The sequence below is a fragment of the Notamacropus eugenii genome, chromosome 6 (assembly GCF_028372415.1).
Source record: "Notamacropus eugenii isolate mMacEug1 chromosome 6, mMacEug1.pri_v2, whole genome shotgun sequence".
In the NCBI taxonomy this organism is placed as follows: Eukaryota; Metazoa; Chordata; class Mammalia; order Diprotodontia; family Macropodidae; genus Notamacropus; species Notamacropus eugenii.
Window position 1 is genome coordinate 47,157,384 of NC_092877.1, and position 22,679 is coordinate 47,180,062.

The window sequence follows — 22,679 nt, forward strand, 5'->3', positions numbered from 1 at the left end:
TTTATCAAACACTATAAATATAATAACCCACTTGGTTTTCACAATTCTCATATGCACGTGACAGGTATTATTATAGTCATTTTATAGATGAGGAATCTTAGGTTCAGAAAGTTTGACTAACTTGCTAGTGCTCACAGGTGGTAAGCATCAGGGGCAGAATTTGAACCCAGGTCTCTATTGACTCCAGGTCCCTCACTCTATTTAACTATGCTATGTGTAGCACAGGACATCGTCCCTCCCTTCCCTCTCTCTGTTTCATACTAGAGGTAACTGAGTGGCAATTTGAATAGAGTACTGGACCTGGAATGAGGAAGACAGGAGTTCAAATATGCCTTCAGACACTTATTGTCTATGTGACCCTGGGCAAGTCACTTAACCTCCATTTGCCTCAGTTTCCTCAACTGTAAAACTGGAATAATAATAGCACCTACTTTACAGGATTGTGGTGAGGATTAAATAAGGTATTATTTGTAAAGTACTTGCCATTATGTGCTTAATAAATGCTGCTTCCTGTTGTGCTATATGATAGTAATAGAATACTATTGTCTTATAAAAAATGATGAGCAGGACGATTTCAGGAAAACCTGTAAAGACTTTTACATGAACTGATGCAAAGTCAAATGAACAGAACCAGGAGAACTTTGCACACAGTAACAATACTGTACTGTGAAGAACTTTGAATGACTTATTCTCATCAATACAAAGATCTAAGACAATTCCAAAGGATTCATGATGAAAAATACTATCTGCCTCCAGAGAAAGAATCAAAGGAGTCTGAATATACATCAAAGCATACAATTTTTCGCTTTATTTTTTTGTGTGTAATTTTTTTATCTGTCTTCTTTCACCATGATTTATATTGAAATATATTTTGCATGATTGCACATGTTTAACTTATATCTAATTGCTTACTGTCTCAGGGGGAAGGGAGGGGAAGAATTTCAAATTCAAAATGTTTTAAAATGAATGTTAAAAATTGTTTTTCCATATAATTGGGAAAAATAAAATATTATTTAAAACATTCTTATTCCTTCCCCCCTACCCTGGTTCATAGCACAGTTTATCATCCTCCTCTCTACTCCTCATACAGAGGATATCTCTCTACCTCTGAATGTTTCTCTGTCTCTGAGTCACTATCTTTCTCTCTATCTCCCTTTATCTTTATCTATCTTTGTCTCTTTCTATGTTCATCTCTCTCTCTCCAACTCCCTTGTGCTCTCCATCTCTCTCTCTCTGACTCTGCCACCACCACCATACTTTCTTTCTCTCTGTATGTCTCTCTTTCTCATGTTCTTTCAGGGACAGGTGATCCTGTGAGGGTCTTTCTCCTTTATTCTCACAATCCCTTCCTCCCTTTTCTTACTGCTTTTTCTTCCTGCTTCCAAGCCCTCGGATCCTTCAAAAAAAAAATAGCTTCTAGAATGGAAGATAGGGACAGACTATAAGATGAGAAGAGGCTGTGGCCTCTTCTCATCTAAATGACCCATGTTTCCTGAGTTCCAAGTCCAAAGCCTTAACTTTAAATAACCCTCAGCCCCCAGACACCTGTCTCTCTGCCCTCCTCCCCCACTCCCCACAAACACACCTGCTCAGCTGGAGACTGAGGGGGCAGGGTCAGTGGAAGATTCTCTAATAGCTGGTTAATCCATATGTTGGTGGATCAGTCCCAAATCTGTTCTAGCTCCCTCAGGAGGACACAGAGGCCAGTTAGATATGACTCAGATTTGGAGGCCTCTCCTACCCCTTACCCTAGGCAAGGTTCTTTAAAGTGCAGAACTTCCATTTCAGATCCCCCAGTAGGGTAGTCTGTCCCATGATGCTCCTCTGGACCAGGTTAGGTTCTCTCTCAGCTTAATCTTTAGTCTCCCATGGCTGGAAGTCAGGAGGTTTGGGTTCTCTAGTCTTTCCCCTGACTTACTCTGTGACCAAGTCCCTATCCTTCTTTAGGTCTACATTTCTCCATCTGTGTAATGAAGGGGTTGGATGAGATAATAATAGCAGTAGCAGCAGTAGCAGCAGCAGCAGCAGCAGCAGCAGCCGGGGCAGTTAGGTGGTGCAGTGGATAGAGTACTAGGCTTGGAGTCAGGAAAACCTGAATTCAAATCTAACCTCAGAAACTTATTAACTGTGTGACTATGAACAAGTTACTGACCCTGGCTTGCCTCAGTCTCCTTATTTGTCAAATGAGCTGAAGAAAATGGCAACCACTCCAGTATCACCAGGAGTCAGACATGACTGAACAAGAGGAGTAGTGGTAGTAGTGGTAGTAGCGGTAGTGGTGGTAGTAGTGGTATTGTACTTGTTAAGAAGCTCTATTTACCTCAGCATGATCATACCCAGATGATACCATTTCTGGCAAACATCATCCTCACCTGTCCTAGACAGGGAAAGGAATCCCTTTTTCCCTTGAAAGAAGCCAGGCAAGGCAAGTGTTTTTCATAATTCTCTTTCCCTGAGAAACTGAAGGAAACCAGACAGCCCCCAAATCCAAAGGCAAAGTGTCTGGGACATCAAGCACAGACTCAATCCTAGCCAAGCTAGCATCAAGTTTGAGAGGCCAAGAGCCTGGTCCCTTTTTTCTCATCTCCCATTTCCATCCTCATCCTGCCCTTCACCTCCAACCTGGCCTAGGACACCTGCTGGAAAACCTTTCAACATAGAGCTTGGCCACATCCTTCCCCTACTTTTCCTTCATAGAGCAATAAAGCCCTGACTTCCCAAACTATTCTTTTGAACTAAGATTAGAGATTCCCTCTTCCTTGGAGTACTGAGTACAAGGGAAAAAAGGGCACCAGATCTTCAGCCAATGGGCCTAGGTTCAAATTCCACTTCTCTGGTTCTGTATGACTTTGGGCAAGTCCCTTCCATTCTCTGGGCCTCAGTTCTTCATCTACAAAAATTTAGTTGGACTAAACTATCACAGATAGCCTTTTAGTTCTATGAGCCTGAACTTCAAGCTGAAGGGATGAAACTATAAGTGAGAGGGAGAGCTGGTACTTCCCTAGCAGCAGCCTCCCCAGTATCCACTCTGGGATGCTGGCACGCCTCTCTCTCTCTCTCTCTCTCTCTCTCTCTCTCTCTCTCTCTCTCTCTCTCTCTCTCTCTCTCTCTCTCTCTCTCTCAGTCCTCCCCACCCGCTCTGCAGACAAACCACCACCAGCCCAACTGTGTTTGGAATTATTTGCCTATCTGCCAGGTGCTGAAATCCTGCTGGAAATGGGAAGTGGTACCTGGCAGCTTCCCCACTCCCAGAGTAAGTAGCTAGCCATTCTCCTCCACTCCTGTCTCTATTTTTGAATGCTGAGCACTCTGAGGTGGATGGAAGGCCAAAGCCAAGGGGTATGAGTGACTCAAGCCCCAGTTCGGGGCTGAGGAGAGAATCAGAGGGACTGCACCTCAGGTGGGTGGGAAGGAGAGGGCCACAGAGATTCTTTGGGCAGTGCCCCCCCCCCCCAGCTCCCCGGTCTCTCTGTGTGGTGGGCTCCCCAATCCTCCCTACCAAGTCACTCACCTGGAAACCCCTGAAAGCTTAAGAGATAAGGGGCAAGGGCGGGGACGGGGGCGTGGCGGGAACCTGCTGCTGCCAGGAGTTCTCACAGAAGTTGGGTCGAAGGATGGAAGAGTCTTCGCGGCCCCTTTAAGACCGCTCCAGCTGTGGTGGGGACAGACGGGACAGGAGCGCGTTTGGGGCTGGGCGCATTGAGCTGGGGTGCTGGAGGAGAGCCCAGAGGTGGACGCGGGCTCTGGGCACACAGAACGTGGCGTGATGCTCCTGGAGGGCGCGTCCGGGGCCGAGTGAGAAGCCGAGCAGAGGCACCCAGACAGAAGAGCCAGGAGGGGACGAGAGCCCGGACGGGAACGCCCGGAGTAAGAGGAAGGAGCGCGGCCGGGGGCGCATGGAGATCTGGGCAGAGCCCGGGTCAGATCTCGAGGAGCCAGGTCCGTAGGGGGCGTGAGGAGCTGCGGAGCACGCAGTGGGGCTGAGGCCCGGCCAGTTCGGGCTCGGACTCAGGGGTTCCGAGCCTCCGGCGGGATCCGGCCAGTATGGCCACGCAGCTGCCCCTCCTGTCCGCACTGCTGCTGCTCGGTGAGTCCGTGCATCCCCGAGTCCATCCGGGGCTGAGTCCGGTTCACCCTCCCCTCGGCCCGGCCGTCCAGCAATCCATCTGTCTTTCTGCTCCATCTTTCACTCTAGGGCTCCCCCGCCACTCCTCCTCTCCTTTCTTCCTTCCTCTTTCCACGTCTCTGTTTATGTCTTTAAATTGTTTCTGAATCTCTTATCTTCTGACAGGGCTAAAAGGGACATTAATTAGACGCCAGTCAGCCCGACTGCTCCTTTTCACAGATGATGGAAGTGAGGTTTTTATAGAGGAAAGAATTTGCTCAAGGTCATACTGAGAGTTAATGGTATAGTCAGGATTTGAACTCAGATCACCTGCCACCAGACACATCAACATCTCTGTCATCTCTTTTATTCCAGTCTTCTCTATTATTGACCTTATTTGTAAAGCGCTCAGCGCAGTGCCTGGAACATTGTTGTTCAGTCATTTTCAATCATGTCCGACTCTTTGTGACTCCATTTGGGATTTTCTTGGCAAAGATATTGGAGTGGTTTGGCATGTCCTTCTCCAACTCATTTTATGGATGAGGAAACTGAGGCAAACAGTTTTAGTGACTTGCCCAGGGTCACACAGTAGGTGTCGGAGACCAGATTTGAACTCTGGAAGATGACTCTGCTTGACTCTTGGTCCAGTTCTGTACCACCTACCTGCTCTTTGGGACCATAGTAGGTGCCTAATAAATGTTTGTTCCTTCCTCCTTTCCCCTTCCGTTCTCAAACTACTTTCCTCTCTACCCTGTCTCTCCATGAGACTCATTTATCTTTTCTTTCTGCCTGCCAGTGTCTCTCAGTCTCTTCCTCTCCCATCTTCTCTCACTCACTGTTTTTCCTGCCTTGTTCAGGTTTCCCCATCTGCCCTTACCCTAGTAAGTGCAGGTCCTTCAGCCTATGCCCTTGGCCTATACTGGTTCTATCTGGAGAGGAGAAGGAGAAAATAGCCCTCCAGACCCTTTCGATTTCTTCTAGCCTGGACAAGAGTCTCCCCAGGACATCAAGGAGACTGAAATGCTGCTAAAACTCCCTCACCCCATGAGACCAGAATTTGCTGTGCTGGAGGCAGGACAACAGGTGCTTTTCAGAGATAGGGAAAGATCAGAAGGTGGGCAGAGGTTCCTGTGCCCACTCCCTACCCAAAGGACCTTAGTGATTACCTCCACAATTCTTCCACTACTATGATATCTGCCACACTCAGGGACAGGTGTCTAGTAGCTGGAGAAAGGGGCTCCTATTTTAGCGTTGACTAGAATCTATGTTTCTGGGTCTACATGCCTCTGCTGAAGTCTGTGTCCTCTGTCTGTATGGCATCTTTCTAGGGAATGAGAGGAGAAAAAAAGAGTGGGGAAGAATCACAAATTCTTAGAACTGCAAGGGACCTCAAAGTCTCATAGGATTTAGGTAAGGATTTTCTAGATGAGAACTCTGAGATCCAGAGAGTTAAGTGGCTTGCCTAAGGTCACCCAGGAAGTAATTGACAGGTAATCAGGGTTCCAAATCTAATGCTCCTTGTCCCATACTGTGCTTCTAGCCCAGGGGTGGGGAATCTGAAGCCTCAAGGTCATATGTGGACTTCTAGGTTCTCAAGTATGACCCTTTGATGGAATCTGAACTTCACAGAGAACCCCTGTTCTCACCCAATCCACAATCAAATAGGAAACCTTTCTGTACAATATTCAATCTATAAGTAGTTTTATATTTAGTGGGCATCTAATAAATGTTAGTTTGAGTGAACTGAACTGCTCTTCCAGCTTGGAGAGCTCCAGGGATGGAGAACTCTTTCCCATATAAGGCAGTTCCTTCTATTTTAGGACCAGCTCTGATCTTTAAGAAGCCTAAATCTTTTATTTTTCACCTTCATTCCACCCTCTGGAGCCAAGCAGAATTGAGTTCTTTCCTACGAAAGAATGTAGGGGTGGGGGTGCAGGTGGGCAGAGGTTATTCTGGAAAGTTCAATGGGTATGTGTACTTGAATCATAGATTTATACCTTTATCGATTTTAAATAAATTGCAGATTTATTTAAAGGGATCTTAGAGGTCATCTGAACCACTCACCTATTTTATAGATAAGGAAACTAAGGTCTAGAGAAGCAAATCCAAGGTCACATGGGAAATAGTAAAACTGGGATTTGAACTCAGGTCCTCTGATTCCATCATGCTTCCTGAGTCTCTAAGGCTGGTAGACATACAAAGTAAGCTCTCGATCTTCTCAGAGGCAGACATCAAATAATGAAGGGAAGAAACAGTTCTGTTTATGCGACCTAACAATCTCCTCTCTTTATTGTTACATGTACACATTGATAATATTTCCTCACTGTTTCGTATGCACAGATATTCTCTCCTTCCTTCAGTGCAGTGTAGTGCAAAGGAAGAATTTGGGGGCACAAGTTTAAGTCTTGACTCTACTCTGCATTAGCTGTGTGACCTTGGTCTAGTCATTCAGTCTCAGCCTCAGTTTCCCCATATGTAAAGAAGTGGTGAATACTTGTACTATCTAATCTCATAAGGTTGTGCTGAGGATAAAATGGAGGTAATGCACAGAAAGAACTTTAAGTTTATAAAATATATTATCGTAAGTGTATAAACCAGCTCTAATTATCACTACTCAGTATACTTTATTAGGGGTCTGTCCATCTTCTGATGTAAGCTCTTCCATCATAAGGCAAGCTTCTTGAGGGCAAGAACTTTCTTTGTATACCCAATGCTTAGCACAGAGGCACATAGTAGGTGCTTAGTAAATGCCTGTTGATTTGATGACTTACAAATACTCATGTTTAACCTTGAGGATGTAGAGATGAAAAATGATGGCAGCCCCTTTCTTTCCTCAAGGGGTTTAGAGTCTAACAGTGGCAGATACTCCAGATGCAAATATCAGCCCTCCTGAGATCCCTCTCTTCACTCTTCACAGACCCTCCTAAACTCCTGGGCATCTTCCTCACCCTTATCAGTAAATTTCTTAAGGAATCTACCTATCATCCATCTTATTGTAGCTTCCTATCCAGCCTTTGTCCAGTGGTTTTCTCTTTCTGCTCCATCTATAGTCTGCTTGTCTGGTCCCACTTTAGAGTATGAGGGACCATGCAGAGGCTTCACCCTGGATGTAGTGAGGATGATGATAATTCATTCATTAGGTCTCTCAGTGATCCTTCTTCCTTCCCTCCCTCCTTTATCCCAGGCCTTGAGTCATCACCATCTGTCTGTCTATCAGAGCAGATGTCTGAAACACTGGCTATGTGGCAGGTTTCTCTGCAGTGGGATATAGGGAAGGGAGAAGTGCATTCTGGGAACAGAGATTCTCCTCAGTGCTTTCAACCCTACCCCAAACACAAATGCCCGCAAGTCTAGTCAACCTCAGTTGGGGAGAGATGAGCCCGAATATCAAGTACTCTTCCGAGGGGACCCTTTCCTGGGAGAGAGGCAGGACACAAGAGGACCAGATGTTCAGCCTGGCCTCCTGGGGGGGGGGGGGGCGGCACTGCCTGAGCCTGGAATCCTTCTCTCAAATCTGCTGGGTCACAAGAATAGGAGGATAGGACCTGTTGTCCTTTACCTTCTATGAAGCCAGAGACACAGATCAAAATCGATACTGAGTCAGGAGAGAATAAAGTCAGACACAATTGTAAACTGCCAGTCAGCATGAGTAATTAGGAGTCTCTTTTTTGCGGGGAGGGGTGGGAGCCAGGGAGGAGGATGCTAGTTTTTACTCTCCTTTCCAGAGACACCAAATAAGGTCTTTCATAATAAGTTCCTTCATAAGATTTATATCAGAATCCTCTTCTAGGATGGTACCCTGACTGCCTGGCATCAAAGGATTTAGAGCTGAGAAAGACCTCATAGAGCCATCTAATCCAGTCTTCTCATTTTACAGATGAGGAAACTGGGACCCAGCTAGGTGAAGTGACTTGTCCAAGGTCACAGAAGTGATATGTGACAAAGCTGGGATTTGAACCCAAGCCGCCTCATTCCAAGTCCAGTGTACATTGTTCATCACCACAGGAGGATTTCTTAGCTTGGCTCATTTTGCTTAAATGTCTATTTCTGCCCAGCAGTGCCCTTCACCTCATGCATGTGCACCCTGTCTCTGTGTCTGTCTGTCTGTCTCTCCTTTCTCTCTATCTCTGTCCCTCTGTCTCTCTTACACACACACACAGACACACAGACACAGACACACAGACACACAGACACACACAGACACACACACACACACACACACACACACACACACACACACACACACACACACACACACACACACACACACACCCCTTCCTGGGCTCCTGGGGGATCCATCTAGATTGACTATCCAAACTCAGCTACTTCAGAGGCAGGACAGGGGAAGATAGAGGGAATGATAAGAAGTTCTCTCCACAGATTCACATATAGCGTCTGCCTCCATTTCCCCAGATTTGAGGAGGGGACAGACACAGATTCTGCCCTTTAAGAGTGTGTGTATGGAGTGGGGAGGAGTAGAAAAGCTGAGCTGGATAGGAAGGAAGACTGGAAGGAAGATTGGGGGAAGGCCATCTTTAGGGTCTCAATTCCTCCCTAGCCCTGGAAGCTTCTCCTCATTCTTGGAGATCCTTCTTGCTCTTCCGAATTGGAAGCCTGCCCCTCCCCCATCTCTTAGGTCAGTGTTTCCATTGGCATTAATGGTCTGCTCTCTATTCTCTCCCCATTGAGAAAGGGCTGGTGAACAGTGACCCCCAGGGGTCTTCAGGAGTATCCTGGCAAATATGATATTTGGCTATGGATGCCCATCCCAGACACATCATCACAGTTTTCCTCCTCTCATTGGTTCTCACCTTACTTCTAGGTTTATTTCTTTCATTCTCCTCCTGTGTCTCAGTCTCTCTCCCCTCCCCTACTGCCTCTGTCTCTTCCCATCTGTATAGGTTCATAGAATGACCCTTGGAAGGAACCTCAGATGCCATCCTTCTAGTTGTATCCCATGACCTAGGACCAAAGCCCTGGGTTTACATAGACTGGTTTATTTAATCTTGAGTGTTGTTTATAAATATTCTTTGTGTCTTTTGCTTCTGGGTGGGGTTTTCCCTAGAAACATCAGAATTTGGCTTATATTTAGATCTCTACAGAAAAGGCAGAAGCACCTTCAGCTTCTATGAAAGCATTTGGGCTCATGTAACATGAAATATGGAACTGAAGTCAACCATTAAGCTAACATTAACTATAGCACAGGCTTTATTTAACCGACCAAAAAATGCAGAACGCTTGTACTCAAGCCCATGAACCCTCTTTCCCTTTCTAGTGAGTACTGTATCCCCTAGGGACCTATCCATCCTTCTAATTCATTACCCTCCCATTGGGGTGCTTGTTCAAGGAAAGATCACTCAGTTGCTAGTACTAAGTGGGAAACAGAACCAACTCCTTTCCACTGGATTTATCCAGTCCACTCAACTCTCAACTCCCAGTGAGGGGTAAAATATGCACTAACCCCACTAAATTAAGGTTCTGTCCTTTGCTGCTCCTTGGCTTGGATCCTGCTTGGTCCAGGAACTCAGTATCGTCCAAGAACCCCCTCACCATGCCTGTAATGCTTGCTTCAGGAACATCTGTCCTCGTCCAGATGTGCCTCTCATGCCAGCAGCTTCCTGTTGGACCCAGAGCTCTTCACAACTGTGCTCCTGCCTCCTGGAATTCTTGAAGCCATGGGATTCCCTGATATATGTGGTTTCCTGGAGAGCCTTTTTGGCCATGTGGAGATACAGGCTTCCCTCTAGGAAACCAGAATCTGTTTCCCCTTTTGGTTTTTCTCTTTAGCTTTGGTCTTGCCCATTTTCAGGTCTCCTGCTCTCCAGCTCTTCAGCTCTTCTTTTAAAGACCAAGTCCAAGCCAAGGGTGTGACTGACTGCATCATACCCTTAATGTGCTGTTAAAGGCAAAGGCACAGAGGTGGGAAATGAATGCTAAATTCCGAGAAGATCAAACTGACCAGGTGACCCAAAGTGGGTGAATAGAGAATAATCTGAAAAGTCTCTCTCTCTCTCTCTCTCTCTCTCTCTCTCTCTCTCTCTCTCTCTCGCTCTCTCTCTCGCTCTCTCTCTCGCTCTCGTTCTCGCTCTCTTTCTCTGTCTCTCTCTTTCTGTCTCTGTCTGTCTGTCTCTCTGTGTCTCTGCTATGTCTTCCCTTCCTTGCTTTCCATCTGTTTGTTCCTATCTCTCTGTCTGTCTGTGTCTCTCTCTGTCCACCTTCTGTGTTTCTGTCTTTCTCCTCTCCAGACTGGCTATCTTTTCCTCAGTTTCACAGGACCTTCAGAGAAGATATGATAGACTGAATCTCTCGGAGAAGGAGACTCCTCCATCTTATCTTTATTGCTATGCTAGGAACATTTCTCCTTCACCTTATATTCCATTCATTCATTCAAACATTTCTTGAATACCTACTGTATGCACAACTCTGGGTTTAATGCTGAGGAAGAGGCAGAGACTTCAACAGGTTCCAGGACCTGACTTTAGGAAGTACCCAGTCTGGTAGGAGGATAATACAGAGACAGGTGACTGTAATGTAAAGAATCAGAACAAAGGGAGCTGAGTACTAGCCAGGGTGCCACCTCCTTCAGGTGGCATCTGAGTAGGGGTTTAAAGGAGGGGTTATATTTTGACTGGGTGTGTGTGTGGGATTATTCCAGGTAGAGAAAAAGACATAAGCAAAGACTGCATTATTTTCCATGAAGGTCCCAGGGCAGAGAAGAATAGGGAAAGCCCTTCTGCCCCCATCAGCAAAATGGGCACGAGATCTAGCATCATAGACTCTCAGAGCAGAAGGGACTTCAGAGGTCATCTCATTTGATCCCTAATGAAATAAGATCCTCCCTCTTGCGTTCTAGGCAAGTGGTCAAGCAACCTTGGCTTGAAGGCGTACAGGGACAAGGTCCCAAAAGGTGGCCATCCCTTTTCAGGACACCTCAAAGGGTTAAGAAGCCTTTTCCTAAGATCAAATTTGAATTTGTTTCTTTCACAAGATAGCCCTTCAAATGCCCCTCTAAATTGACTTTTCTCCTAGCTAAACACCCCATGTTCCTTTGATTCTTGCCCTTTTTTTAAACCAGATCTCTGATTTCATACTGAGCTCCCAGGAAGGAATTTCCTTAATCAATACAGACCAACATATTTTCTGCAACTCGAAGTCTCAGGGAGCTGCCTGAGAACAATGAGAGGTCAAGTGACTTGCCCAAAGTCACACACAGTGTACAGAGCCTTGAACTCAGGTCCTCATTGCCCTGTAATCAGTACTACACCTGGCATTTATCAGTGGTTCTTCAGGTGACATGCTCTCCAGTGCATTACCCATCCTGACTGCTTTGCTATTGGTTGGCTCTTAATGTCCTTCTTGTAATGGACACAATGCTCCCTGTATGGTCTGGCCAGAGTATAATATGGCTCTCATTTTCTGCATTTTGGACAATGCTTATATTATGGAGATACTTGGGTCAGTGTAGATGGTTGACCTGAGAAGAAACAGATCCTGGTCTCCGCAGCTAATATCTAGACATGCATTGGTGGATTGGTAGGTGGATGGGGAGGGAGATGTCACTGCCCCAGTCATCTCCCTCCCTGCTCCACTCCCAGATTCTTCCTGGAAAATTGTTATTTCCCCTCCCCCTATCACCTATGCACATCCTAAACACGGCCCATCCAGCTGGTCCAACCATCTTTCCTTCCGTTTCTTCATCATATTAGGGCTTATCAAGGATCCTGTCTATCCCCCCCACCCCAAACTGAAGGCTTCTTGGGGATTGGTTCTAGTTCAAGGACATGGGCATAGAAGGCAGAGGGGGTATGTGGAGAGACCATTTTCAGTGAGAATAGTGGTGTCAGTTGAAGAATTGGTCAGGCCTAGGGGAAAGGGACTAGTGCAGTGAGTCTGCCTTCTTGGTGCTAACTAGTCTCTTTCCCTCTCCTCTTCTCTCCTTGACTCTCCCCTCTCCTTGTCTATCTGCTGTGTGTCTCTCCCATTCTTATTTTCCTCCTTTTTTCCTCCCTCTCTCACAGAGGCCTTTTTGGGGTTTGGTTCCCTGAACCCAAACCAAGACCTTAGGCCAGAGGGGAACTTGGACTGCCTGAAGGCCAGTGAGCATTGTGCCCGGGATGCCAGCTGCAGCGCCTGGCTCCGCACCTTTCGCCAGTGTGTGGTAGGAGATGGTACAGCCAAGCTGGGGCCTGATGCCCAAAGTCAATGCCAGAGCACAGTCCAAGCTCTGCTGTCCAGTAATCTCTATGGCTGCCGATGTCAGCGGGGCATGAAAAGGGAGAAGGACTGCCTGGGTGTGTACTGGAGCCTACGCCACACCCTCCCACAAGGTCAGTGTGGGTCAGTCCCTTGTTTCTATACCTGGAAGGTTAGTGTGGGTCAGCTGGCCCTCTATCCTCATCCAAGGTCACTCTGACCCACCGCCTCCAAATATCATTGTCCGAACAGATATGCCTCACCCCACCATAGCTTTCCTTTCCTCCTTACTTGCAGTGGCAGCTATTTGTCCTGATCCCCCATAGTACCTACTCCTTGCTCTTAAAAGGGGCTCATGCCTTCTCAGGTCATTTCTTACTGCTGCTTGACTTTCTCCCCCATTCATTCTGGCCAAACTCATGAGCCCTGCCCTCAGAAATCCCGTTCTCATTAAGCCCCTCTTCCTGTCATTTTCTTCTATAGCAAATTCCTTCCCTCTGTTTTTCCTGTCCATCTGCCCAGTCCTGTGCCTATCCTCAGGGATAGAAGAAGGTTAGAGGAGGAGCAGACCCAGGCCCTGTCCTCAGGGAGCTCAGTCTTGGGGTGGGGTGTGGAACAGAAGAGGAGAAAATCTGGGACCTGCCTGTTGGAGATCTTACTGCCTTGGTCACATGAGAAACAAAATGGAAAACTATGTTCTGGAAAAGAAAATCTGTCTTCAAGAGTTTGAAATGCCTTCCTATGGAAGAGGGATTAGAATTGCTTTACTTTGCCCCAGAAGGCAGACTCAAGCAATAACTGGCTGTCATATAGCTTTCACTGCACTTTACATTTGTTTGGTCCTTTGAACCTTCCAATAGCCTTGTGATTGATGAAGGTTCTGGAAGTGTCCTCATCCTCACTTTATGGATGGGGTCACTGAGGTTCAGAAAAGTTAACTTGTCTATGACTTGTCTATGGCCAAATAGCTACTAAGTGTTACTGATGGGATTCCAGGTCTTTCCTAATGTCTAGTCTAGCACTTTATGCCTCTCCAATGGAGATTGGGAGTTTCAGAAAGGGAGACTTTGTTTCCATGTCAAGACAAATCCTGAAAATGAGAGCTATTCAATGTTGTCTTAGTAAGTAGTAAGTTTCCTGTCTCTTAAGGTCAAGAGACAAATAAACCACTTGTAATGGATGTAGTAGTTAGACTTGATGCCTGCTAAGGTCCACATCTGCTTTAGGACCCTTCAATTCTGGGAGTCAGTGACTCTGAAAGTAGTACTCTTTATATTATGCTTTGTGGTGAGACATCCCAGTGGAGATGGCTGGTCCAGAGAGAAGAGGGATGATGAATGTGTCTTGAGGTGTGCCCACATTTAGGGATTGGGAAGAGGAAGATGAACCAGCAAAGGAACAAAGAATGTAGGAAGTTATTGCTTTAGGAAGAGAATAAAGACAGGACCATCTGCCCACATCCCAGAAATGAAAAGAGCAACTATCTTGAGATAGAGTTGGCCATAATTGCCAAAAATGATGCAGAGTGGTCAAGGAAGAGGACTGAAAAGAGCCTGTTGGATTTGATATGTTTTCATTTCAACACATCTGGGAAATACATTGGGCATGAATGTTTCCCTGCTAAGTCCACAAGGGTCCAGCCTCCCCTCAGACCAGGGGCTCCCCAGAGCAAGGGCTATACCTCTCCCTCCGTGACTGCTCCATTTTGGGTAGATTCTGAGAAGACTCAACCAGAATAGGGTGGGGGTTCAGAGCTCTAAAAAAGGTGAAGGATAATGGCAAGAGGGGGACAGGATTGGGTGGGGGAGGGAAGATAGCCTCAGAAGCTCAGAAATCTCTTTCCTCATCTCTCTCTGTCTCTCTTTCTTCCTTCCACCCCATGAATCCAAGAAATGATGCTAGAAAGCTCCCCCTATGAGCCTTTCATTAGAGGCCTCGACTACGTGGGATTGGCAGCTATTACAGCAGGTACAGACCCCACCAAAGCCCTCAACCATCCCTGAGAACCCAAACATCTCCAATCTCCCCCATTCAGAATCAGCCTCCCGTCACAGATCTTCCCCACCCCCAACAACTTTCCCCAGGGCTACCAAACCCAAGGCAGCACCTAACCTTCCTCAGGCCGCTGATGTGGGGGGACTCTTCTGTCCTTGTAGGTCAAACACCCTTGTTCCTCCTACCTTGGTCTTTTGCCAGGGGCTTGGGACTCTGAGTCACTTCAAGGTGTCAAGGGTACTTGAGAAAGACCTAACTTCAAATTTGTCCTCAGACACTTATTAGATGTGAGACACCCCCCCCCCGCCCCCCCCCCGCAAATCCTTGAACCCTTGACTGCTTCAGTAAAATAGGGATAATATCAGCACTTACTTGTTAAGGTTGTTATGAGAGTCAAATGAGATAAGATTTGCAAACCTCTTAGCAGAGTGCTTGGCACACAGTAGGTGCTATGTAAAAATGCTTTTCCCCTTTGCTCCTCGCTGCTCTTCCATCTTCTCTCACAGAGATGGAGCCAGGGAGAGCCAGTGTTGGGGAAAGACAGTCTGGTGGATTTTGTATTATTCACTAAAAAGAATCTGTCTTTTGGAGCTTCTAGCCCAGTCCCTAAGGTCTTTTGGTGCCATGGGCCCCTTTATCAGTCCGGTGAAGCCTAGGGGCCCCTTCTCAGAATGATGCTTTTAAATGCATAAAATATACAGGATTACAAAGGAAACCAATCATATTGAAATACTGTAATTTTTTTTAAACAAGTTAATGAATCCCAAGTTAAGAAACCCTGCTGTAAGATTTGGGATATAGGTTTGGCTACTCACTTTTGGGGCAATAATGCGCTTGTCGCGTGAGTTCATTACCTGACTTCAGCGTGATTTGCCTTACTGGCGGTCCGTATAATCATGTTAGAGTTTTTCTCCACATTTTGCCCTCCTGGGTATTTTTCCCTGTTTGGAACTTTAGTCGTTTGAAAATGTTACCCCTCTCCAGCTCCACTCCCCGTCCACAGTAGTAGGACGAAGCTTCCTGCCCTGGAGCAAGAGGCCCCAGACGCGGCTTTTCGGGAGAGGGCGGATTATAAAACTGACCTGGCTCGGTCCCCACCTGTTTGACCCAGGGTCGGAGGGCGAGAGTCCTTCCCCACGAGGGAACCGCTGCCTGGACGCGGCCAAGGCTTGCAATGTGGACGGGCTGTGCCAGCGGCTGCGCTCGGACTACGCGGCCCTGTGTCTGAGGGGTGGGCCCCGAGGCTGCCCCCGCTCCCGCTGCCACAGGGCCTTGCGCCGCTTCTTTGACCGGGTCCGGCCCGGGCTCAGCCTCGCGCTGCTCTTCTGCCCCTGCGGGCCCGGGGATGCGGCGTGCGCTGAGCGCCGGAGGCAGACCATCGTCCCTGCCTGCTCCTACGGTCCCGGCCCCGGCCTCAGCCCCGGGCCTCGTCCCGCTCCCGCCGCCGCTGTCCAGCCCAACTGCCTAGCGCCGCTGGATACCTGCCGCCGGGGCTACATGTGCAGGTGAGCCCGGGCGGGCAAGGGGAGAGAGAACACGGCGCGTCCAGGGGGTGGGGGTGGGGCCGCTGGGCTCGGGAGAACCCACCACTGTCCTCGGCCCCTCCCAGGTCCCGTTTGGCCGAGTTCCAAGCAGCCTGCCAGCCATCCCTGCTCACCCCCAGTGGATGCATACACGAGGATTCTCCCAGCTGCCTATGGGCCTACACTGGCATTCTGGGTATGAGCTAGCAGTGTCTACATAGGCATCCTGGACCTAAGGAGAGAGCTTAATTTACGTGTGTGACCTGGGTACAGGGAGGAGGTGGTCTCTACAGCAGTCTCCGGGAAAAAGAGAAGGAAGAGTGTCCATAGAGAGCCTTGTTGGGGGTGGGGGTGGCTGGGGAGGGGAGTGCTTCCGCTGACATCCTGGCTGCATCTGCACAGCTTTCTTGCATAGGGGAATTGAGTATCTATGAGGATAAGCTAGGTAAAGGCTATGTGTGTTTACCTAGGCACTGTGCATAATGCTACCTCCAGAGGCATCCTGGGTATGAGGAGGGGAGGATGTCTACAGGCGAAATGGATATCGGAAGGGGGGTATTTACATGGGTGTCCTGAACACAAGTGGGTGTCCAGCCTAAATATGGGGATAAATGATCGACCTGGGAGGGCACTCTCTGCGTGGGCATCCTGGGGGTTAAGAGCATGGGGAGGTCGGGCATCTACAGAGTGTTTAATATGTCTGAGGATGCTTATGGATGAGCATCCCAGATACAGGGGCAGGAGCATCTATTCAGGCTTCCTGGATATAGAGAGTAAGGTGCCTACAGAGTCATCCAGGGTGTGGAGAAGAGGTGTCTTAGATGCAAGGGGAAGACAACTATTTTGGGTCTTTTTTCTTCCCTCCCCAGGGACCCCCATCACACCCAACTATATGGACAATGTAAGCACCACTGTGGCACCTTGGTGTAGCTGTAGCTCCAGTGGGAACAGGCTTGAAGAATGTGAGACCTTCCTGGGGCTCTTTGTGAGGAACCCCTGTCTTGGTAAGTGCTTGGAGCCTCGAGGAGGGGGCTGATGATGACAGGGGACAGGGAAGAAGCTGGCTCCGATCCTGCCCACAGCATCCCATCTTCTTTCTCCCCAGAAAATGCCATCCTGGCTTTTGGCAACCAGACAGCCCTACGCTGGGGCCCCTCTGCCTTTCCACCTGGAACATACCTGCAGAAATTCCCTGGTCCTGGGTACAGCCTCTTCAACCAGCTGAAGCCCCCCCAACCTACCCAGGTAGGAATTTTCTGAGTCTCTCCAGGCCTCGACATTTCCTCATAGGCCTCTGGGCACCCCCAGTTTGAGCTCCTCTCCCTTTTCAAAGAATTACCTTGTTCCCAAGCAGCCTACAATCTGCAAATTGTAGCCCATCCCAAACCAGGGCTGCCCTTTGACTTGGGAAGCCTTTGCCCCTGCTCTCTAGGGAAGGAGTTTCCCCAAACAAATCCATCAATTGCATAACCTTTGTGAGGAGAGGAACACAAACACACACACACACACACACACACACACACACAAATCTTCCCATGCTATCCTCCTTTTGATTTATTTCAACCAAAATTTGTTCACCATTCACTATTTGCAAGGCTCTGTTCTCCTCCTGGGATCACAAAGATGCAAAACACAGAGTCACTGCCCTGAAAGAGCTTACAATCTAAGAGGCAGCAGATGACATGCAGATAAATAAATGTGATACCAGGGAGACTATGACGGGTACAAAATGCTCCAGGAAAATCGGAGCCTATTCTTAATCTGTGCCCCCCACTCCTGCTCCATCTGTCTTTTCAGATCAACATCATGTTACTAACCACTTACACACACTATATTCTATCCTGACTGCTTCTAACTTCTTTTCCTCTTGACCCCGTCATCCCTATCTCTGGCCTCCAGGACCCTGGACAGATCTGGAATGCATCCATCTTGCTCAGAGAGCAGTTTGTGCACCACTTTCTATGGGAAGCCTTTTCTGCTCCCAGAACAGTTAATGTTCTCTTCAAATGACCTGGTTTTTACTTATTTGTGTTCATAGCATAAATACCTTGAAAGCAAGACCTGTCTTTTGATTTTGCCCCTGCACCCCCAGGGGCTTGCCCATGGTAGACACAAGTATTTGACTAAGCTCCTTTCTTCCTTGCAGATATCAGGTGAAGCCAGGCCTTCTACTAGGGGCTCTCCAAGGCTTTGGGGGGCTCAAGGATTGACCCTCCCCAGGTATCAACTGCTTCTTACAGCCCTGGCCCTCTGGTTCCTGCTCTGATTAGGACAACTGGCAGAAGACAGAATGAATGATCCTGTTTATATCAGTTCTTTTCCAGCAGGGTGGCACAATGGGAATCTGAGTCAAAGAGAAGTAGGGACATAGGGGGGTCACCCTCGAGCTGGCTCCAACCCTCCCTAACCTCAGACCTCTGCTGGTCTGTGACCTAGACCCTTTCTGCCCTTCTCCCCTGACCCAGTACAGAGAGGAAGGGCTGGGGGACTGTGGGGAATCACTCAAAAGGCAGAGAAGACATCCCATCTTAGGAACTACTGGACCTGAAATGCTCTGAAGCACTAGCCTCCTATTCTAGGGTCTGGTCTTAAACCTTGGGATCTGAGGACTAAGGTACCTAGAGAATTTAAGACTCCTTGAGCTTAGGTCCTGGCATAGAGTAGGCACTTAAAATGCACCTCGACTGAGGTGATAGGTTGGTGGGATTTTAAAATGGAAGGAATTTTGGAGATCATAGAATCCAACTTTCTCACCGATGAAGAATGCAAAGAACTGGGGACAGTCAGGAGACCTAGGCTGAGTATCAGCCCTGTCTCTCATTAACTGTGTGACCTTGGGCAAATCAACCAACTTCTTGACCTCAATTTCCTCATCTTTAAAATGAGGATATCCTTAGATGACATCCAGGGCCCCTCCTCTCAGCTCTATTGTCCTCTGATATATTAACAATTCCCACTTCCCAGGACTGTTGTGAGGAAGGTACTTTGTAAACATTAAAGTCCTATAGAAAATACAGCTCTTTTAATCCTGTTGGGAGTGGAGTGTGGGGACTGTGTGCTGGTACATGACATCGAGAGGCATAGAGGACTGGGGAGGCAGATCTAGACAACAGTTGCCTTGAAAAAGATCCAGGGATTTTAGTAGAGTCACTGAGTCAGCTGCGTGACATGGCAGACAAAATTTGTTAATTCTATCCTAGCTGCATTAAGTGGGGCACAGCCTCCAGAACAAATCTGGGGGTGGTCCCATGGGCTCAGCCCCATCTGGAAGAAGGGATTAGATTCTGTGGAGAACATGTTAGGAAAGACATTGACGACCTAGAATAGGTGGAAAGGAGGCTTGTTCTCACAAGGTAGAATTGAGGGGGAAGAAGGGGGAAAGAGAGGCAGATTTCAACAGGAAAAAAAATGAATGATTCTGGCCTTCCAAAAAAGGAATGAGCTACGGTAATCGCGTGTTTTTTAAGTATAGGCCAGATGACCGCTTGTGTGGGATGTTTTAGAAAGGGCCCCTGTTCAGGGACCAGTTGTACTAGAAACCCCTGATTCCAGGTAGGAGAAGTGGTGAGTGATTGGGTGAGGATAAGGAGTCACCTACTTCCATTCCAAAGCAACTTTTCTGAAGGGTGTGGAATGTTGAGGAAAGGGAAAGCAGAGAAGTGAAAGGTGGGGCAGGGAGGAAGTATGGGCACTGATACAGTGAAGAGGGTAAAGATGAAGGTGGAATAAAGATGAAGAGGACTTGTAACTTTTTTGTTTGTTCTCTCTAGGAAAGGGGGGGATCATTTTAATTTTTATTATTTTTAAAGCACAGGAACTTTTTATTCTTTGTTTTTAAGTTTCAAATCTGGGAACTTTTTCTTTAAATAAGGAAACTAAACAAAAACCTTAGCACTTAATAAAGTAGAATCAAATTATTTAAGACAACAAACAAGAGATATAATGCTGGTCCAGCTGATGTTGATTTAATTTCATTTCGTTAGTTCTTTAATGTGCTTTCCTCAGAACAGACACATCAGATGATCAGTACCATGGTTCTTATCCCCATTTCACTGATGGGGCAACTGAGACTCAGGGAAGGGTAGTGATTTGCTCTATGACCAAGTGAGTCATGGCAGGAACTAGGACTTATCTTTACTCTTTTGACCACATTAAGCTATCTCTTTCCTCACATCCTTAACACTCCCCAGCCTCCTTCTGCATGGGGCACATGGGCACTGAAACTCACCTGTCTAAAGGCAGGACTCCCTGAACACTGCTGGCAGTTTATTTACCTGTGTTCTCTCTGTCTGTCTCTGTCTCTCACTCCCCCATTCACACACACAGTGAGGGCTTCTTATTCCAAGTGAGGGACCAGTCATGCTACCCAGGGAGCATCAGGAAAAGAATAAGAGCTAACTTTTGCCTTGTGCCAGGCATGTGCTAAGGGCTCCAACTTTCCATCTCGTTTGATTATCACGACAACTCTGGGAGGTAAGTGCTATTATTACCTCCTTTCACCAATGAGGAAACTGAGGCAAACAGAAGTTAAAAGACTTGCCCAGAGTCACACAGCTAGTAAGGGTCTGAGGCAAGATTGAACTCAGGTATTCCTGACTCCAGACCCAGCGCTTTATCCATTGCGCCACCTCGCTGCCCACACAGCCTGTTAGTCTCAGGACAGTAAGTGAGGGAGAAGAGGGAACTAGAGGATTTGGAACTGGAAGTGCCCTTAGACCTTTCCTTATTTTACAGATAAAGAACCCAAGGCTTCAAGAGAGCAATCAAGTTCACCAACCCTTTATGAAGCACCTGTTATGTGAAAGGCCCTGTGCTAGATGCTGGGGACACTGAGACAACTGAAGTAGTCCTTGCCCTAGAGTTTAAGTCTGCTGGGGATTACAACATACACACCAGGAAACAAGTAGACAGTTTCTATGAAAGAGTACAAAGTAATGTCAACAGGGAGAGGATACGAGCGATGAAGGGAATGAGGAGTGACCTCTTGGAGGAGGTAGCCTTTCTGTGGTGCTTGGAGGAAACTAGTGATTCTCTGAGGCAGAGGTAAGGAGAGCATATCTTCTAGACTTGGGTGAAGGCAGGTAGGACGTGGAGAGAGGGCCATGTGCAAGGGGCAGCTTAATTAGGAAACTAATAGGAAATAAGGCTGGAAAGCAAGTTGGAGTCATACTGGGGAGAACTTTGAATACCAGGCAGAGGAATTTGCATTTTATCCTCAAAGTAATAGGGAGCCATTGAAAAATTTTGGGGTAGGGAGTTAGCGAGGTCTGACCCAAGCTTTAGGAATGAGAGACCACTTGACAGTTGTGTGGAGGGGATGAGACCAAGTGGGAGGTGGGATCCTGAGTTCTGAAGGGGACTTACCCAAGATCACCCTTGGTTTGTAAAGGGCTTTATAGAACCTCTCATTTTATCCTTACAACTCCCAACATTCTACCACATCCTCACTTTACAGAAGAAGAAACTGAGGCTCCTAATTAGAGTTACCCAGTTAGTTGAAGAGTCAAAGACTTCAGTGCTCTATCCACTGAACCACAGTGCCTTTCACAAGGAATTGAAGCACAGGCTCCATCTGTGTGTATCTCCCCATCTCCCCTTAATAAAGTGTGAATTTCTGCAGGGTGTATATGTGTATGTTCATGTACAAAGACGAGAGAGAGAGAGAGAGAGAGAGAGAGAGAGAGAGAGAGAGAGAGAGAGAGAGAGAGAGAGAGAAGGGAAGGGAAGATCGACAAACCTCAGAGTCCAAACTTTCGACAGTGCCTGCTCTCCTAGAACTCAGTCTAGTAGTGGGAAAACCCAAAACAACTATATCATATACAATGCCACATACATGTATTTGAGAAGAGCAAACCAGATTGGCTCTGTGGACAGAGCACCAGTCCTAGACTCAAGGAGATCTGAATTCAAACCTGGCTGCAGATACTTACTAACCCTTACTGTACCTTGGGCAAGTCACTTTTTGCCTCAGTTTCTTCATCTGTCAAATGAGCTGGAGAAGGAAATGGCAAACCACTCCAGTGCCAAGAAAACCCCAAATAGGGTCATAAAGAGTCAGTCACAACTGAAATACTGAACAACAACAAAAGGCACTTAATAAAGAAGTTTTTTAAAAAAATGAAAATGTCATTCTTTATTAATGGGGAACCAGAGGAGACTTCCTGTAGGAGGAATGATATGAGATAACAAGTTTGTAAGCAGAAGGGAAAAAAGCAGCAGCAACAGAGAGCTTGAAGATGCGATAGCCATGAGGGGACTGGGTTCTGGATAAAGTTAGAGGGAGTGTGTTCTACTCTAGGTAAAATCTTCTGTGATTGGGTGGAGAGAGATGGGGGAGGGTGATGGTGCTAAGGCTTAAGCAGCTCCTATCAGATCTGTCTTCTCGTGAAGCAGTAGGCTCAGTGTGTTTGACCTCAGGTAGGGGAGGGGATGAGACAGGAGAAGGTCTGGCAGAGATCCAACACCACACACAGGCTGCTGGGTACTGCCAGTAAAGTGTACTGCTTAGTGTATCTTCATGGACTGTGAGCAGTTATCCATATCTCTTTCTGTCTCCTCCCCATCCCCCCTTTCACCTGACCCAGACTTATTCCAACAGTGGGTCAGCTCTGACCAGTTACCACCAAGCTGGGATTGGGCAAAACCTCTGTTGCTAAACTGGACCCAGCCCAGGACCTTAGATATGACACCAAACTTCTTCCTGTCAAGACCCCATCTATCAAGAGTCTCATCTTGGTCTGGAGCTGACAGACCCCATAGGAATTCTGACAGGGCAAGAGAAATTGGGAAACTTCTAGGAAGTATGAGAATGCAGGGTGCACTGGATTGGACCTGTCGATTTCCTTTTCACCATTTGGGGTGCA

At 47.3% G+C, this 22,679-nt stretch overlaps 1 protein-coding gene across 2 annotated transcripts; it reads left to right on the top strand.

The window, feature by feature from the left end:
- The first annotated feature begins 3,626 nt into the window (after positions 1 to 3,626).
- Positions 3,627 to 21,438, top strand: LOC140510954 (GDNF family receptor alpha-4-like). 2 transcript variants are annotated; one of them, XM_072619901.1, is made up of 9 exons: positions 3,627 to 4,087; positions 12,124 to 12,432; positions 14,189 to 14,266; positions 15,405 to 15,798; positions 15,903 to 16,012; positions 16,686 to 16,820; positions 16,922 to 17,061; positions 17,963 to 18,036; positions 20,551 to 21,438. In XM_072619901.1, exons 1-9 carry the CDS (start codon positions 4,045 to 4,047, stop codon positions 20,552 to 20,554), a joined length of 1,287 nt encoding a protein of 428 aa, XP_072476002.1. In that variant the 5' UTR covers positions 3,627 to 4,044; the 3' UTR covers positions 20,555 to 21,438. The 2 variants fall into 2 exon arrangements, with proteins under 2 accessions (XP_072476002.1, XP_072476001.1); XM_072619900.1 differs by having other exon boundaries at positions 3,628 to 4,087; positions 17,963 to 21,438.
- The last annotated feature ends 1,241 nt before the right edge of the window (positions 21,439 to 22,679 follow it).